Here is an 18752-nt window from a genome sequence, read left to right as displayed (position 1 = left end):
CTGACAAATCTGTCGTTCTGCCCCTGAACAGGCAGTTAACCCACTGTTCCTAGGCCGTCATTGAAAAAAATAAGAATTTGTTCCTAACTGACTTGCCTAGTAATATAAAAAAAGAATGATCATGTATGCATATGCATGTAAGTTGATGAAATATGGATTATGATACTGGCCAGTATATCAAAGGATAAATACAAACACATCAATACTTCCACTCTCATACTTAACTCTCCAATCTAGGCAGTGATGGCAGGCACCCCTCTCTTCACAGATATTGGAGTAAACCTATTTTGGGTAACTTTGAGTAGGGGCAAATATATATAGGGGCAAATAAATATATATATATTTTTAATTGAACCTTTATTTAACTAGACAACTCAGTTAAGAACAAATTCTTATTTACAATTACGGCCTACCCCGGCCAAACCCTAATGACATTGGGCCAATTGTGTGCTGCCTTATAGGACTCCCAATCACGGCCGGTTGTGATACAGCCAAGAAACCAGGGTCTGTAGTGACACCTCTAGCACTGAGATGCAGTACCGTAGACCGCTGCGCCACTTTGGAGCCCAACAAGCTGTTTGAATAAGACATCTGATTAACACTTTGCATTTATAACGGTTGGTTTAACCTTATCTAATAAATAACCAAATAATTGATGGATCAATAAATAAAATAAAAGCATGTTTCTCATCCACCCAAAGACAGTACAGTTTCTAAACTCTGTAAGCCAGTCGGCATAGGAGTTGTGCGTTCATACACATCATTGTTTTTGTTTTTTTCTCTTTTCTTTTTTTTCTTCTATTTTCTTTATTTTTTATTTAGAAAAACCAGTATACATACAATAAGTATACAGATAGACAATGATAACATATGCTAGGGGGTGCAACAAATTATATATTATACAACGACCTTTAAAAGAAACACACATATTGTTTTCACAGCTTTCTTATTAGAAGAATGTTGAATGGTCTTAATGGTCTCGAATTCATAGAAATATAGAAAACACGGAAGAGTGTTTTTTTCTTAGTGAATTTACATTTTTGAATATGAAAGTTTTCTTTTAGTACAGTTAGATTTATGAGGTAAAATATGTTTTCTTTATCCTTATTATGGTTAAGGAAACCGAGCAGCACATTCTCCCATAAAAAAAACAAAAGTCATCAAGAATAATAACAATTTTAAACTGTGTCATTGGTCGTTTCCAACGAACCGGAAACCGGCATACGCGTCACCACACTCGCTCATCTGATTGGTTTATGTAGGTGAGCCTTCTGACTTTGTGGCTGTGGTAACTAGTGACGATCGCCAGTTAAGGCTCTGCCTAAAAGCAAATGCTGCAAAGTGTCGTAAAACATTTAATTTACTTCCCCATACAGCAGCTAGCGTATACAAGGTGCAAAAGCGATGGTGCTCTAAAAACACAATTCTTCTTACCAAACTTCAAATTCATGAAGATTTTCATTAGACAACTTGAAAGGCTAAAGCATGGAGGACATGGAAGAAGAAAGTTCTGGTCTAAATGACGACCACAACCATAACTACTGTGAAAACCGTGCCAGTGGACAAGTTCACTTTCTCAGGACCGAATTGTCAAATGAACCCCAGACCCTACCAATTTTTCCGGTTCTGGGCACGCGAGATGTAGCTGCGCAGGAGAACCACACAAAGATTTGTTCCAGTTCCAGCAGTGGTTCAAAGTTCGTGGATTCAGACTCTAACAGCGTGAACAGTGAGACCAGCGAGACTGACAGTGCATCGCCGGCTTCCATCGCAGGGAAACTGACCCTGAACTCCGCCTCAAAGTTTCGTAAGTTGAACGCATCGTGTTTAATGTTTATCATGTTTTTGACTTACTGATATGGGATGGGAATGTAGTTCGTCATGTAGTTGGTCAACATTCCATGGCATTGCCTTTGGCCTAAACGTCAGTGGAGTAAGTTGGCTACTTACTATATGACCTTTTAGCTGAGGAACGCTCAACTACATTCTCCCTCATATCGAGGCGAAGTTTTGATATTAGGTGAAGAGATTTGTTAGCAACAACACTAGGTATGTTTCCATTAACTTATCGAGTGATTATTATTTATTTGGCGACATATTGAAAACAGATGCGCCAATTGCTTGCTACGGTGCGTTTCTATTGAACTACATTGTCGATAAAAACAGCTAGACGTAATGACGTCACACCAACAACAAAACCCCCCCGCAAAAATCAGGTATCAAATAAAAATGTAGTGTTTGAAGTGTTTCCATTATCCGTTTAGGCAAATTGTGCAATAATAAATTGGCGACCGCCTGTATGTCCTATCTGTTTCATGTCTCGGGTATCCCGCGAAAGCGAGCATGGATAGAATGCATTAATTGACTAATATTTCCCATGTTCTAAATTCTCATACGCTAACATATCGGCACGGTTCGTGCCATGGTGAAACTTGCACTCCTGTAGATTTGAAATAATTGGATGTTGAAACTTGCCAACCAACCATAAAAGCAATTTAGGCGTCAGGATAATTGTTGTACAACAAATACACATTATTTGTATAGTTGAAAAAGTAGCTTTTGCATGTAGTAGGCATTTAGAATTCAACTTGCAATATGTAATGTTTTGGGGATTTGACCAAAATTCTCAGAAATGTGTGTTATAGATCTGTCATTCTCATTGAAAGCATGTCTAAGAAGCAGTAGATATATTCTATGTTAGATATTAATATGCTTCCTCTTAAGTTTAGTTTTTGTTCTTTTACTTTCAGTTTTGTACACCAGCTGAAAGTACAATATTATTGGTAAAGGGAAAATATTTAAGTGGTTTAGATGGTGTAATGATTATCTACACTGTACTTGCTTGTTTTGTCACAAACTGAAAATAGGGGAACTTTTAGCAACCAGGAAATGGCGGAGCGATTTCTTCATAGTGAATATTTTTTATTTATTTTATTTTTTATTAACAACAAATCAATACAGAGAGTACATGAGGGAACACAAGTATATATAGATTATGAACAATGGACAATTGAGCTAGAGGGTACAATATCACAAGGACCTTAAGGGACATACATACACTTATAATTCTAACAGCTTTTTTGTTATGAGAGTATTTAATTGTCTTTTAAAATACCGTTCAATTTCTTTTTGTAGGTTAAGAAAATGTTTTTTTGTTTGTAAATTTACATTTGTGAATATGAAATTTGGCCAAAAGAATAATGAAATTAAGTACATCATGTTTCAGCTTATTCATATCGTAGGTAAAGAATCCAAGGAAGTACATCTCTCCACAATAGTGTAAGACCTTCATAAAAGTGTTCATTTATAAATCTACGGATGTCTTGCCACGGTTTTCTTACATGAATACAATGCCAAAAAATATGCAACACTGTTTCTGGGTGGTCATTACAAAAGGAGCCATTTGAGTTGTTTTCTTAAACTTCTTCATATAATGGTTGGCAGGATAACATTTATGAATAATTTTAAAGGAAACTTCCTTAATTTTTGTTAACAAATAGGTATGTGTGTGGCAACATTGAAACTTTTTTCCAACAGATGTCAATAAATCCATTCCAATAAGGCATGACATGGTATAGATACAACATCCTGCTGAAACAAGGATCGTATCACTCTGTTGTTGAATGGACCAAAAGAGAAACAAATCTTTCCTACTGATGAGTCAGCAGGGTCAATAGAAGGTAGGCTCTGAGAGTCAGGTCTTGACACATTCCTGAATAATAGAGCAACACCTGAGGGAATGGCATCTAAAACAATTGCAAAATCTTTAGGTGTTACGGGGACCTTGTAAAGTGATAAGAATTCCTTAAAACTGAGTAAAAGACCCTCTGCATTTACCAGTTGGCTCACCAATAGGATATTATTTCGGGAACCAATATTCTTAAAACAAAGAAGTATTTTTATACAATATATCCTGATTATTCCATATATAATATCTGTGTGGAGAAAAGTTGTGTTTATAAATTAATGACCATGACAAGAAAACCAGCCGATGAAAAGTAGAACGTTTCACTGGAACTCTGCCAATATTATAATTGCAAAACAACAAAACAAGTTCAGGCCACCAAAAGTAGAGAAGACATGAAGAGGAATAAAATTCCAGATAGAAGTGGGTCTTCTTAGAAATGGTTTTATCCAATTGACCTTAAAAGTATTATTTAAGGTAGTAAAGTCCAGAAACTTCAGCCCACCATTCTCATAAGTGGTCATTAAAACAGTTTTCCTAATGTAATGGGTACGATTTCTCCACAGAAAGTTGAAAAGCATCTGGTCTACCTCCTTGCTTAGTTTACTGTCAAGATATAAAGATACCTTCAGCCTTGGTTATTAGGACTCTACCTTTTAAAGATAAGTCCCTCTATAGCCATTGATTTAGCTTCTTCTGTTTTTTTTTTTTTAATAAGAGGGTTAAAATTTAGTAAGCCTCTAGACTTCTGATCCTTTGTAATGGTTATGCCTAAATATGTAAGTTCTTCTTTTACTGGAATACCATAATATGATGATGTCACACAATCTTTGACAGCCATGTTGACAGTTCACATTTCTTAATGTTAAGATATAGACCAGACGCTTTGGAAAAGGATTGTATCACATTGATCGATATGGGAATTTGGTTAGCGTCTTTCAGAAAAAGTGTAGTATCGTCAGCCAGCTGGCTTATAATAATTTCTTTACCAGCTATGGAAATACCTTGTACAGGACTGTTATTTAAAGAATTTGTAAGAATAAAAATGATTAAAAAAAATATGTACGAGAGTTAGGACAACCTTGCCTAATTCCTTTCTTTAACTCAAATCTAGGCGAGGTGCCATATTTCAATTTGATAGAGCTGTTAATATTTGCATAAAGAGTCTTAATAGTGTTGCAGAAAAAAATCCCCAAAGCCAAGTCTCTCAAGGGAGTGGAAGAGGAACTGATGCTCTACTGTGTCAAATGCTTTATATAAAAATATAAAAATAATATGTTATTAGGTCTGAGTAGTCAAGTATGTCTAATACTAGTCTGACATTGTTAGAAATAGGTCTGTTCCTCATGAAGCCAGACTGTGTTTCATGAATGATTGCATCCAAGACTTCTTTAATTATTTTTGCAAGTAATAAGGCTAATATCTTATAGTCATTATTAAGAAGACAAATTGGACGCCAGTTATCGATGAGCAGCACTTCTTTTTTAGGCTTAGGTATCAGTGTTATTAACCCCTGACTCATTGTAGGAGGGAGAACATTGTTTTTAATACTCTCTAAAAACTAAAAATACTTCAAATAGGAAGGGAGCTACTTGTTCAAAAAATAATTAGTAAAATTCTGATGTAATTCCATCAACACCTGGTGATTAATTGTTTTTTAGATGTTTGATAGACTCTATAATCTCTTCAACTTTGATGGGTTCATCACACTGTTTAGATTCTATATCACTGATAGAGTGAACATTATTCAGTGAGTTAAAAAACCACATCTGTGGATTCCTGACAGTATGTAGAGCAATACAATTTTCTGTAAAAATTGCTACAGTATTTAGCGATTCATTTTTGGTCATCTGTAATAACACCATCAATGTTTAACTTATGGATAGTGTTATTTTTAGAGTTAAATATCTCACGTCTAAAGAAATAGGATGAATTTTTTAAGCTTTTAATCTATATATATTATCCAGTTTATTTTGTAACTCAATTAGTTCCATCTTCTCCTCCCCCGAGAGGCCGGCTGGGGACCTCTGAGAAAGGGGTTATCTTAATGATCACCTTTTCCTCCTCAGCTCTTCTGGTCTTAGCAAGATTACTACTATATTTTCTAAGGTATTTGGACACCTCAAATTAAAGAGCTCCCAGTTCTTTGCAATAAGATTTTTCTTCACAAGCCCTTTCCCAAAATTATGAGAGCAGATCTTTAACCTCAAATTGAACCATATCATTATTTAATAATGAGCTATTTAGCTTCCAGTAGGATGCTCTACCAAAGTTAGTATCAGGGGTAAATATTTTATCAATGTAAATGACCCTATGGTCTGTGAGGGGAGTAGTACAAATATTTGTAGTAACACACTCACTATCAATACATTTGGATATAAGCCAAAAATCAATTCTGGATTGTCTGGAACCTGTTTTGTTACTTCAAGTGAATGATCTGTCGGCCGGAAACCTCTCTCTCCATATATCAGTAAGATCAAACTTTTCCATAAAAAGTATTAAACCCAAATTCTGATAGATGGTCCCCAGATAGGCCAACCAATCAGTTGAATTATCTATAGTAATTTTAAAGTCCCCCCCTATCAATAATAACGAATTGGGAAATGTAGATACCCAATGAAGTATATCTATAGATTCAAGCAATTCATCATTCTCATGTTTGGTGTTGTACCCATAGAAGTTTACAGTAATGAGCGTAATGTCATTGACAAATAAATACAATAAATAAATAAATAAAGACAAATAAAAATAAATAATAATAAATAAAGTAACCAAAGGGGTCACATTCCAAGTGTAGAATATTACCACCAAAGGTATTTTTCATTGTAGTGACACCAGCGGAACGTTCAGATCCATGGGAAAGCCAAATATTGTTGCCCCACTGCGACCTCCAGAAGTTGGCATCAGCTGAAATTGAGTGAGAATCTTGAAAAAAGCAAAAATCTGTTCGAAATGGTTTAGCAAATAAAAATAAGGCCTTGCGCTTCACATTGTTTCGTAACCCCTAGCATTAAGAGAAACTATAGACCTAGACAAAACAACAAAGATTATATAAAAGTATAAACTGTAGTAGGATGAGTCAAAGACAAAGGAACCGAGATCTGCACCATTTAAGTCAACTTAAAGTGAAAATAGCTTAAACCATAAACTTTGAACTAGATGTTGTCCGGCTTTCAACTCAACTGAAAATTATGTTCAAGACCAAACCAAGGGTTCTTGTAGTAAGAGATACTAAAAACCCTCTTTAGTGTAATCAGGAACTATTCTGAGAAATAAAGTACAAAATAATAATTTAAATAAAAGGGTGCATATAAAAACGGATCATAAAACATTTGAATAAAAAATGTTTTACATATACATGTTCCTAAGACCTTTTTCACTTGGAATTAAGTATTAATAACTCAATAGAACAATAACCGAGTAGACCTGTATGCCCTTTAAAACAGTATCTTAGTTTACCAAGAAGACTGAAAGCTGTATTTATTTTTTAAGTTTGTAAACAAAATAGGTATGGTGGTCATACAAGAACAAACTAATAAATTGAAGTACCTGAGTATAATGAAAAATAGTCACCTGATGCTTGTTAGGTAAGCAATATAAAGAAAATGAGAATACCATGGCTGAAACCATCAATCTGTACCATCTGGTGAGATTTTAGAGAGGAATATGGATTTCTGAACCATTGATGAAGCCTCGTTCTCTGACGAAGTAAGCAGCCTTTCCCTCACTTTGTGCTATGTTGATCGTTGGCCACAACTTGTTCCTTCTTTCTATGTCCTCCGGGCTGAGATGCTCGGCGAAACGCACACCATGGCTCTGAAGGAAGGCATTCTTCCTAGCAGCTTTCCAGACAGCATCCCTGTATAATCTGTCTGTGAAGAGGATGATGATACCCCTTGGTCTTGAATCGTTTTGCTGTTGCTTCTTGCCGAGGCGATGCACGACGTCGATGGTATCACCAACTTTGTTCTTCTCTGCAGGCATAACTTCTTGGCAGATGCGGATAGCCTCTCCACGCACATCTTCATTCTCCACCTCTAGCAAGCCGTAGAGTCTCAGGTTCCATCTTCTTGTGTATTGTTCCAGATCATTGAGACGTCTATGGTAGACATTGTTATTCTTTTCCACCTTTTCCACACTTTTTTCAACTTTTGCCACTTTCATTTTCACATCCTTGATTTCACCACATGCGAACTCCAGTCTTTTTCAAGCCTTCGATAACCATGCTGTTCTCGCCTACAATTTTTCTCAATGGTGTCAGACCTTGAGTTGATGAGTAAGGAGAGGGTAGCCACGATGTCAGAGTGCATGTTGGGTTTTTTGGAGGGTGGAGGCTTGCACGGAGTAACCGGTAAAGAGGGGAATTCGTAATCTCCAACAGCATTCGAAAGCATGATATTATCCATAGGCCAAGCGTAGTTATGGCAGTTGCCTATAAACACGTTTCTCTCTTGTTGATTAGCAATAGAACGGCTAACTTCTTCCTTTCTTTTTTTGTCACAACTTTGCTTGGACATGCCGAAAATAAATGATCAAATTATTTTTGCAGTCACAGGAAAGGTCTTAAATCTTGAACAAATAAGAACAGTAATAGTAATGACTGTAAACTTGTTTTTTTCACAATCTTTCTGAAGTTTGGTATGGAGCTCGGTAAAAAAGCGTCTGTTCAAGCCGCCATCTTGGCACCTCTTCATAGTGCATCTTTAAATGTGGAGTAGAGCTTATAGTTACGTCATGTGCCCCGTGTACCTTGAAAAGTATTCGGCAATCATCATTTATTAGAAAAACAGTTTCCATCATTTTTCACAATAAAGTAAGTTAGAAAAAACACCCCTGTCCCATGGATAAAATGTTGTTTGTCTTTAGAAAATGTCTCCTATATCTGCCATTTCAATTACACATGTTGCAAATACATTTTTTGCCACATTGCTTTTGTCGAATAAACCTGGGGCAATAGAAACCTTCAGTCAGTACTTGTAAATTCTGATAATGCTTACCTATGATTGACCTGAAGAACTGTGGTCTGTACTGGGAGCTGAAATTCATACTTTAATAAACTTTTGTTGAATACAACCACTGACTTTTTCCTAATTTGTGTTGCTCGTACGATGAGATTCAATTGGCACTAGCTGAGGAACCGCTCAGTGGACAATGGACCTGATCGGACAACTCAGAGCTTCTGCTCTTTTCTGTCCATAAGAAACAATTGGATTGGTGGAAGGGGCAGGCCAGGAGCAAGGAAGGAGGGTGTGGTCAAGCAAGGCATCCCCCGAGGCTAGATGCCCTAAGGTTTTTAATCAGAACGGGCGTAGATTAGTTTCGCCTTTTTCTTTTCCCGACATGAGTTTGTGGTATTTAGTTTAAAAAATAGTAACCCTCAACTCCGTTATCTTATATAGAGGCTTAGTTGAGTTTCAATAACTGGTCAGAGGATTTGCTAGCAACAACATTGAGTCACCATCAGTAAATTCTTATCTTTACCTATATTTGACCTGTACAACTGTGGTCCTTCCTCATGGTGCAGAAATCCCTAGTTTTAATAAAAACTTTTAGCGAATACAACCACCAACTTTTTCCTTGTTGAGATTCAATTGGGTCCGTGCTATCCGGGATCCTTGATGTCCCTACCCCATTGAAGTTTAAGTGGTTACGGTAAGGGTTATGGTTAATGTTAAGGTACGGGTTAAAGTTAGGTTTAGGGTAGAGACGTCCCAAGGATACCGGATTGCACAGACCCAATTGAATCTCGGCTTACGTAGTACTAGCAAGAGGAGACATTCGGTGGTTGTATTCGATAAAAGTTTTTTAGAATTTAGAATTTCACCACACTGTGGAAGCACTGCAGTTGTACAGGACAAAGATAGGTACAGCGAAGTGTGTTCAGAATTGACATTTTTACAAGAATCAACTGATGACTCAAAGTTGTTGCTAGCAAAATCCTGTGACCAGTAATTAAAACTCATCTCCGCCTAAATATAAGACAAAGGAGTTAAGGGTTCCTCAGCTAAATTGGCACATGCGCTGAGCAACACAAATGAGGAAAAATTTGGTGGTTGTATTAAATATGTTTTTATTAGAAGTATGAATTTCAGCACCCTGCTGAAGCGTTTTCAGATTTGACATTTTTAGAGGAATTGGCTGAATTTGACTAAATGTTGTTGCTATCAAATCCCACAACCAGTTATTAAAGCTCAACTCATCCTCGATATATGGAGAACAAAGTTGAGCATTCCTTAGCTAATGACCCTTGTACTGTTCAGTCGGACAGTCCTTGTTTGGAATTCATTTTATTGTCATGTCAGGGCAGGGCAGAGCTAGGGCTCGTGTTGTTATGAAAATAACCTAATCTTTGTCATTTTGTGGTTCAGTAATGAATGCAATGACCGAAGAGGACTATAGAACCACATACTGGCCGAACCTGGAGAAAGCCATTGACCACCTGCTGATACAAAACCCCATGGACCACATCTCCATTTCATATGAGCAGATATACAGGTGAGACACAAACTGTCTGACTGTATTGATATCTTATGTAGCTTTGAAAGAAATTAAGACATGGAACTGCTGTACTACTTATGTGTGAGAATTCTGAGGGGAGATATTGCCATTTGTGACTCGTTTCAGGAAACTAGGCATATGTCGCGTATCACTACTTCACAGGAAAGTCATTTGAACGTAAATGTAGTTTAAAAAAAATGCCTTGTAGAACATGTGAACTTTCATGTGCCTTAATAACAAACATGTATGCCATCTGTAAATACAAATACAATTGTTAAATTACAGGCCTAGTTAGATTAGCCACAGAAAAAGACGGAAACCTTCCCACTAGCCATGACTGGCTAAGATAATGAGTGGGCTGGACATGCCGAGAGATGAGTTTTGGACTGTTCTGCCTTGTAGTATGCTTCTGTCTATAACATGAGCTGGTCAGTATATGTAGGTAATTCTTTCTAACTCAGCTTTAAAATAAAATAAAATATCACGTAGCAGAACTGCATAAGTGTTGCTTTCTACTTTCTGGAGGACCATGTTTTGGAATTAGAGTGATAGCTAAGGAGATGGAGAAAATTCTGGCATTTGATTTCAAATATGCAGATATATAAAATGTCTGTCCCCGGATTCAAACTAAGGGCAACCATAGCATCCTTGACAGAGAGGGAGAAGCGTCCATCAATGTATGCCGGTAAAATAGTCTTGCTAGCTACATTTTCAGATATGACACATTTCTAAGTCTTTTAATTTCAAGTTAGTGAACTGTTAGCTAGCTAGCTAATGTTAGCTGGATGGCTCACTACCTAACATTGTGTATGTTCTGTGTAGTTATTGTTATTATTTGTATCGCAGAGCCATTTACATTGCTAGTTATAGCCTAATGTTAGCTAGCTAACATTGAACCTGGTTGGTTAGCTACATGCAGATTCATACAGGGTAGTGACATTAGGAGTTGGGATTATGGTTCATTGTTTAGCTAGCAAGCTAAATGTCTAAACAAAAGACTCCACTATGCAAGTAACCATTTCAATAGAATGTTAATGATGTCACTGCGTCAACTGTCGATAGACACAGCTGGTAAATTCGCTCTGGCTATCTACTCCGATTTCAGAGCACTCTCGTCTGAGTGTGCCAGAGCGCAGAATAACTGACAGATTTACGTACACTCAACACCCGTTGAATATGTCCGGTGTCAGTAAACATTGGCAAAAAAAAGCCTGATTTTAAATTGTCAGCAGTACAGTTGCAGTTATCAATGCTCTGGATAACATAAAAACAGGCTAACCAGCTCTGCTAGGGTAAGTAAAATGGTCAGAGTAGCTGTTCTCTCATTTGTGTTTGGAAGTAGCTAGCCAACGTTAGCCAATTAGCTTGGGTGCTTGAATGCTGCTGTTAGGTCAGAACGCTCAGATCAACCCTACTCCTCGGCCAGAACATCCAGTGTGCTCTCTGAACGCTCTGAATTTACGAACTGACAATATGACAACGCTCTGCGTTTACGAGTGTCTTGAAATATTTATTTGTTTAGCACATGGCTTCATATGTGAATCCTTAAAGAGATGAGTGGAGCTAAGGCTTTAGAGGGTGTGAACGATGCTGAATGGGTGTAGACAAAAAAGAGCTCTCCAGTAGGTGTACCAAAACATTCAAGGCAATTTTCTCAAAAGTGAGGTTACAAGTTTATCAACTTTGAAAGCAGAATTACTTTCCCATTGTTCCTCAACTGTATTGTATGATAAACCAATTTCTAGAGTTGCTACTTTTATCCAATGTAAAAAACACCATTTCAAATTTTGCTCATAAGATCGAGCCGGCCGGTCACATTTGTTAAAGTTTTAATGGTAATTTTCTTTTCCCTTTTTCAGTTATGTGTACAAGTGTGTTTGTCAACAGCACTCAGAGCTACTGTACAAAGACTTGATGCTGAAGATTACTACCCATCTTCAACAAGTCTCATCTGATTTACAAGTAAGTGAAAACAGAACCTGGGTCTTGTTCAAAGATTTACAATAATGGAAAACAAAAACGAGTGTTTCTTATTGTACAGATTGTATGCCCCTTTCATTGCATTTTTTGTTGTTGTGTAAATACCTGAAAAGTAAATTAACACTGATAATTTATTATCTTTTTTCAGATTGTTCCACCAGGGAATTTCATTGAGCATTTTAACATTGCTCTGACTCAGTACACAGATGCTCTTCAATGCATAGTTCCTGTATTCATCTACATGGTATGTATCCTGATGAAGTGCTCATCCTTTGAATATTCCTTCCATTAAATCTTTTTGGGCCTGTTTCCCAGATAGATAAAGCCTACTCCGTCAATACTCAGGGCAGACCTTAATCATATACTCCTTTCATACAAGTAGGGTTGCAAAGGGTCAGAAACTTTCCAGGTAAATTTGCCGAATTTTTCTGGACATTTTCCATGAAGTTAAGCCCGGGAATTTAGCTTAAATTCATCAAAAAATTTGCTTATAACAGTGAAACTTTTTTGTGGGATACACAAGGCAATTCTAGGTCTTGTGGCATTTTTTGGTTAAACTATCCCCAATTCAATGGAATTGCAACCCTCTGCATGCACAGTGCATTCTTCCATCACATCACATGGATCTTGATTCTCAAGATCTTGCACACTAATTAAATGCTATTGAGCCCACACTACTACACTGTCTGAGCCAAGGACTACATGCTTTCTGGTAAGTTTTGATTAAAATACTGGGTGGGGTGATTCTATTTTATATGACATGATTTCTTTGTTAACTTGTAAATAGTAGCCTACTGCAAAGTGTGTATAAATCATTTCTAACTTAACAATTTCTGCTAGTTAGTTTTTGCTACCATGTGGGTTTTAGCTTGCTTCAGCCTGCTAACTGGGGAGTGTTAATTCACCTGTTTCCATACGTTTAATTTTAAAACGGGTATCTTACAAAGGAGTTGTTTAGTCTAACTGCTTAACTATTTACCTGTACATGGAATTGTAGTTGTTTTTTAAATGAATTTTTACTCCATTTTTTCTAATCTTTACAGGAAAATGCAACGGGCACTATCTGATTTGTAGAGACATTTCACTGCAGCTAATGTAGAAGGAAAGCCATGTACCATTGCAAATACTGTGCCAAATCATATGTGAAGAATGCAACAAAGGTGCAGAATCATCTGGCCAAGTGCATAAAGTTCCCTCATGGCTCACAACAAGCAACCTCTGACAAAAGTCCCTCTACTTCTATTCAAGGTGAAAATGATGAATCGGACACCTTATCGATAGCAACAGCTCATGGTCCTCCTGGAATCAGAAGTTTTTTTGACTCAATGGAGGAACGTAGTCAGAGAAAGAGAGCTGTGTATGCAACTGGTTCACCTATGATGCTCACAGGCAATGTCTGTTGGAAAAGATTTATGAATGTTCTTTGCCCAGCATACACCGCTCCAACCAGACATGCTTTATCTACGCATTTGCTGGATGCAGAGTTCAACAGAGTTCAAGTGAAGGTCAAGCAAATTATAGAGAAAGCAGACTGTATTGCAATCATCTCTGATGGGTGGTCGATTGTTTGTGGGCAAGGATTAACTACATAATCTCGTCCCCTCAACCAGTATTCTACAAGAGCACAGACACAAGGGACAACAGACACACCGGTCCCTACATTGCAGATGAGCTGAAGGCAGTCATCAATGACCTTGGACTACAGAAGGTATTTGCACTAGTGACAGACAATGCTGTGAACATGAAGGCTGCTTGGTCTAAAATGGAGGAGTCCTACCCTCACATCACACCCATTGGTTGTGCTGCTCATGCATTGAATCTGCTCCTCCAGGATACCATGGCACTGAAAACAATGGATACACTCTACGAGAGAGCCAAGGAAAGGGTTAGGTATATGGAGGGTCATCAAGTTATAGCAGCAATCTACCTCACCAAGTGAGATGAATAAGAGCACCACATTGAAGCTGCCCAGCATCACCCATTGGGGTGGTGTTGTCATCATGTTTGAAAGTCTCCTGGAGGAGAAGGAGTCTCTCCAAGAAATGGCCATATCAGTCTGCCGAGGATCCTCCTGGATTATGTATTTTGGGAGGGAGTGGTAAGTAGCTTGAAACCTATAGCACTAGCCATTGCACGGATTGAGGGAGACAATGCCATCCTGTCTGATGTTCAGACTCTGCTTGCAGATGTAAGAGAAGAAATCCGTACCTCCCTGCCCACTTCACTGTTGCTCCAAGCAGAGGAAACTGCAATTCTGAAATACATTTAAAAATGCGTGAAGACTTCTACCTGAAGCCCATACACGCCGCAGTGTACATGTTTGACCCCAAGTATGCTTGCAAGAACATCCTTTCTGGTGCTGAGATCAACCAGGCCTATGGTGTCCTCACTACCGTGTCTCGCCACCTTGGCCTGGATAAGGGCATGGTTCTTGGCAGTCTGGCGAAGTACAGTACACTTCCAAGCAAGGGCATTGCAATATGGCAGTCATGCCAACATATCTCATCAGCCACCTGGTGGAAGGGACTTTGTGGATCTGAGCCTCTTTCCCCTGTTGCCGAAATCAACCTCCAAATTCTACCAACATCAGCCGCATCAGAGCGCAATTGGTCCCTGTTAGGGAACACACACCAAAGCATGCAACAGGCTGACCAATAAAAGGGTTGAAGCATTGGTGGCCATCCGGGCAAATATGAGGCTTTTTGAGCCTGACAACGAGCCGTCCTAACAAGGTTGGAAAGTGACAGAGTAGATGAGCCCTCAATCTGATTTTCAAGAGGTGGACATTGAGGAGGTCCAGGGAGAAGACATGGAAGCCTGAGAGGAAGACAACCAATGCTTTAGTTTCTGGACTATCATTTTACAGATGTATGTTTTTATTTTTTAATTTTTTTTTAATTTTACCTTTATTTAACCAGGTAGGCTAGTTGAGAACAAGTTCTCATTTGCAACTGCGACCTGGCCAAGATAAAGCATAGCAGTGTGAACAGACAACACAGAGTTGGATTAAACAATTAACAAGTCAATAACACAGAAGGACAAAAAAGTCTATATACATTGTGTGCGAAAGGCATGAGGAGGTAGGCGAATAATTACAATTTTGCAGATTAACACTGGAGTGATAAATGATCAGATGGTCATGTACAGGTAGAGATATTGGTGTGCAAAAGAGCAGAAAAGTAAATACATAAAAACAGTATGGGGATGAGGTAGGTAAAATTGGGTGGGCTATTTATCGATAGACTATGTACAGCTGCAGCGATCGGTTAGCTGCTCAGATAGCAGATGTTTGAAATTGGTGAGGGAGATAAAAATCTCCAACTTCAGCGATTTTTGCAATTCGTTCCAGTTCCACAGGCAGCAGAGAACTGGAACAAAAGGCGGACAAATTAGGTGTTGGCTTTAGGGATGTTCAGTGAGATACACCTGCTGGAGCGCGTGCTACGGGTGGGTGTTGCCATCGTGACCAGTGAACTGAGATAAGGCGGAGCTTTACCTAGCATGGACCTGTAGATGACCTGGAGCCAGTGGGTCTGAGAATGTTTTTGGGAGATGCAGTGGATCATTCAGTATTCTCTTTCTTTTGTTGTTCAGTGAAATCATCCCATGTGAAGAGTCAACTAATTTAATTAAAGTTCAATTCGTAACTAAATAGTTTTTTAAAATTTCTATTGGAAATCTTGAATAATTTGCCATTGTCTACTTATGATAAAGGTAAAAAGGTTTATGTTTGTCTCCCATATGATATGGTAAATATATCCAATGCAAAAAACATCTACATTTAAACAGCATTCATTTTCATTCCCATATTTTCCCACATTCCCATTCCCATATTTTCCCGTTTCTAAAGTTTCTACCTCCACTTCCCCAAAATGTGCAACCCTACATACAAGCATTTTTTCTTCTTCATTTCTAAGAATAAATTCTACATTGAAACGAAGCTAAACCGGCACCTGCGAGAAGATCTCATGAAGCTTTTTACTGATCATGTTGCAGAAAAACATGTGAACACGCTGATACGTGAGTACAGTGGACTGGTCAACTGTGCAGGCCAAACCCAAAATATCTAGCTTATTATTCATCTTGTAAAATTGTGTTGATGTCTTAATTATTATTTTATTTTCTTCTGTTTTCCTTTAGCTCTTCTCCTCGAAGCCCATTCCATGCCTTTTCAAGTCAGACCTTCAACAATGGCCAGTGTCGTGAAAGGCCTGTATACTCTTCGGCCAGGTGCCCTTTCCTTTCTGTCTTTTAAAAAGATTCCACAAGACATGCTGCTACCTAAATAGTTACATCCACTAGTGAAATGTTTAACTAATGTAACTGTCAAACACGAGTGTAGCACTAATCAAAGCTATGAGAAATATAGATTACTCTGATTTGCACTACTTCGACTTGAAGTTGGAGAGGTAAACATTCACTATAAAACACCTGCCCTGTATGTGTTATGACATCCATTATAATGACTATTGGCTACCTGTTTCAGATTGGGCACATTTAGCCCCAGCTCTCTTCTCTGGATTCATTCCTCAAATCAACCCGCCGACAGTGGAATCCCAGCTCTCTGACTATGCTGCTCATGACCAGAAACTACAAATGGAGCTCTCTCAGAATGGCTTTCCCAGGTGAGTGTTATAAGGCAGAGTTGAGCAAAAATAATAATAATACTTCCACCAGGGTAGTGTCCTTTAGGAAAACGTTAGTGAGCGTTTCTTATTAGACAAGTTCAGATTGTACATCCCCGTTTTGGACCGTTTTCTTGTGTTTTGTGCCTAATGAACACAACCCTGGTTTTTGACGATGCTTCCTTTTATTTTGCAGAGGTGACCAGTCTCGCAAGAGAGCCAGCGAGGAGTCTGCATAGAGTAAGGATGATGCATACATACATTGCTTGCTTTTGAATAGAAAAATGTCACTTAATTTGCATATGACTTATAATTGGCCTATTGAAAAATATGTACAAAAATATGAATAGCTGTTTTGTTGTTTTTTGCAGGTGCTCAGACAGTCTTCGACCTGGCTCAACCCAAATTCACAAAACACTGAACGATTAAGATTCTCTGATGCTGAGTGCAGTGGGTGAGCATAAGCATGGGCTCGTTTTTGACCCGCAAGAGTCATAGTGGACACTGCTTTCTTTGCCTCTTTTTTGAAAAGCACAGTGAATTCATAATGGTGCATAATGATTCTGTCAGCTTTTGGTGATGAATCCATCTTCTTTATTGTTAAGGTATTATGTAGTTTAATGTATTTGTTCTTATTTTCTCCATTAAAGTGTGCCTTCTGCTCTGCTTTGTTGGGATATTCAAGTTGCCATTAACCAGGTGGATGGGGCATGATTCCCAGTTTGACCACATACTGTGTCAATTATGGGTCATGTTCATTAGGATATGCCGCGGAAAACATGAATTACAGTGGAAAACAATTGGAGTGTTTCTGATTGGACAAATACAGGTGGTTCCTCTGTTTGTCCGTTTTCTTCCACTTTGTGCCTAATGAACATAACTCTAACCTGGACCTCCCTGATCTGTTATTGGTCTGATTGATCTGATTCTGTAACTATGACAGTCTGCTGCTATTCCTCATCTGTTGTTGTATAGAACACTTGATTTTTGTCTGTCTGGTCTGTGTAATTAATATTGACAGTTGTATGGATAGGAACAAATTGTGTCACTTTGTATCAGTCAGATATGTTAACGTCTGTAATGAAAGACTAGGGTCTGGGAAGTGGGAACATTTCCTCTTGAATTTAAGAAAGTTCTACAGTGGCACATACCCAATTAGGTATGCATTTCATTCTATTTTTGATGTTTAGGCTTTAAGCAATGGTTTATCTGGAACTTACAGGATAAAATATGTCCTGTATAACAATTTCTTTCTCAATGGGTATGAAACGGCAACAAAGCTTGTTAGCATACAAAATAGGAGTATTTTTAATTGAATTTAACTAGGCAAGTCAATTAACACATTCTTATTTACAATGACGGCCTAAAGTTTTGGTTATAACTGAATAGGTTATGTCGGTAATTGTTTAAAGGTCTATTTTCTACAACATTTATATTTAATTGCCTTTGTTTTTGAACCAGATCGTATTTACCAAGCATGCCAAAGATGATTCACAATGTTCTTATTCCCTGTTCTAAAAAAAAATAAAAAAATAATTGCATTGTGACTCCAGAAATGATGGTGTCAGTCTCCCCATGTTGCTGCTGTATCTGCATTAGCTTACCCATTGTACCAAGTCACTGAGCCAATTGATTAGGATACATTTTTGAAACTGTTGTGAATTTGTTTACAATAATTATGTCAAATGATGTAGGTGGAGTTAATTAAAATCATCCCTGTGTTCTCTCCAGTTCCTGATGATGTAAACCGATCCAGTCTCATTGTGGTAATGATCAATGTACGGTAGTTACTGTCACAGATTTACCTTTGTTACATGTGGTTTATGTTAAAATGGAAGTATTTGATACAGCTCTTTGCACTGTTTTAAGTGTAATGTGATGCTCATCTTTGAAGATGTTGGAGATGGCACGCTCATTGTCTTATGTACAGTTTTACTTTCAATAAACAAATCTTGAAAAGGATG

General features: G+C 37.9%; 1 protein-coding gene across 2 annotated transcripts; it reads left to right on the top strand.

The window, feature by feature from the left end:
• The first annotated feature begins 1273 nt into the window (after positions 1 to 1273).
• LOC110502262 (CDK2-associated and cullin domain-containing protein 1) lies at positions 1274 to 18750 on the top strand. 2 transcript variants are annotated; one of them, XR_016490850.1, is made up of 9 exons: positions 1274 to 1807; positions 10054 to 10180; positions 12043 to 12145; positions 12312 to 12407; positions 13207 to 16183; positions 16304 to 16393; positions 16650 to 16788; positions 16985 to 17028; positions 17160 to 18344. XR_016490850.1 is itself a non-coding variant. In XM_021580163.3 (9 exons), exons 1-8 carry the CDS (start codon positions 1486 to 1488, stop codon positions 17025 to 17027), a joined length of 1023 nt encoding a protein of 340 aa, XP_021435838.2. In that variant the 5' UTR covers positions 1274 to 1485; the 3' UTR covers position 17028; positions 17160 to 18750. The 2 variants fall into 2 exon arrangements, 1 of the variants encoding a protein (XP_021435838.2); XM_021580163.3 differs by having other exon boundaries at positions 16081 to 16183; positions 17160 to 18750.
• The last annotated feature ends 2 nt before the right edge of the window (positions 18751 to 18752 follow it).

This window comes from Oncorhynchus mykiss, chromosome 23 (assembly GCF_057628025.1).
Source record: "Oncorhynchus mykiss isolate SJ-2025 chromosome 23, ASM5762802v1, whole genome shotgun sequence".
Lineage (NCBI taxonomy): Eukaryota > Metazoa > Chordata > Actinopteri > Salmoniformes > Salmonidae > Oncorhynchus > Oncorhynchus mykiss.
This window is presented reverse-complemented; position numbering and strand designations above follow the sequence as displayed.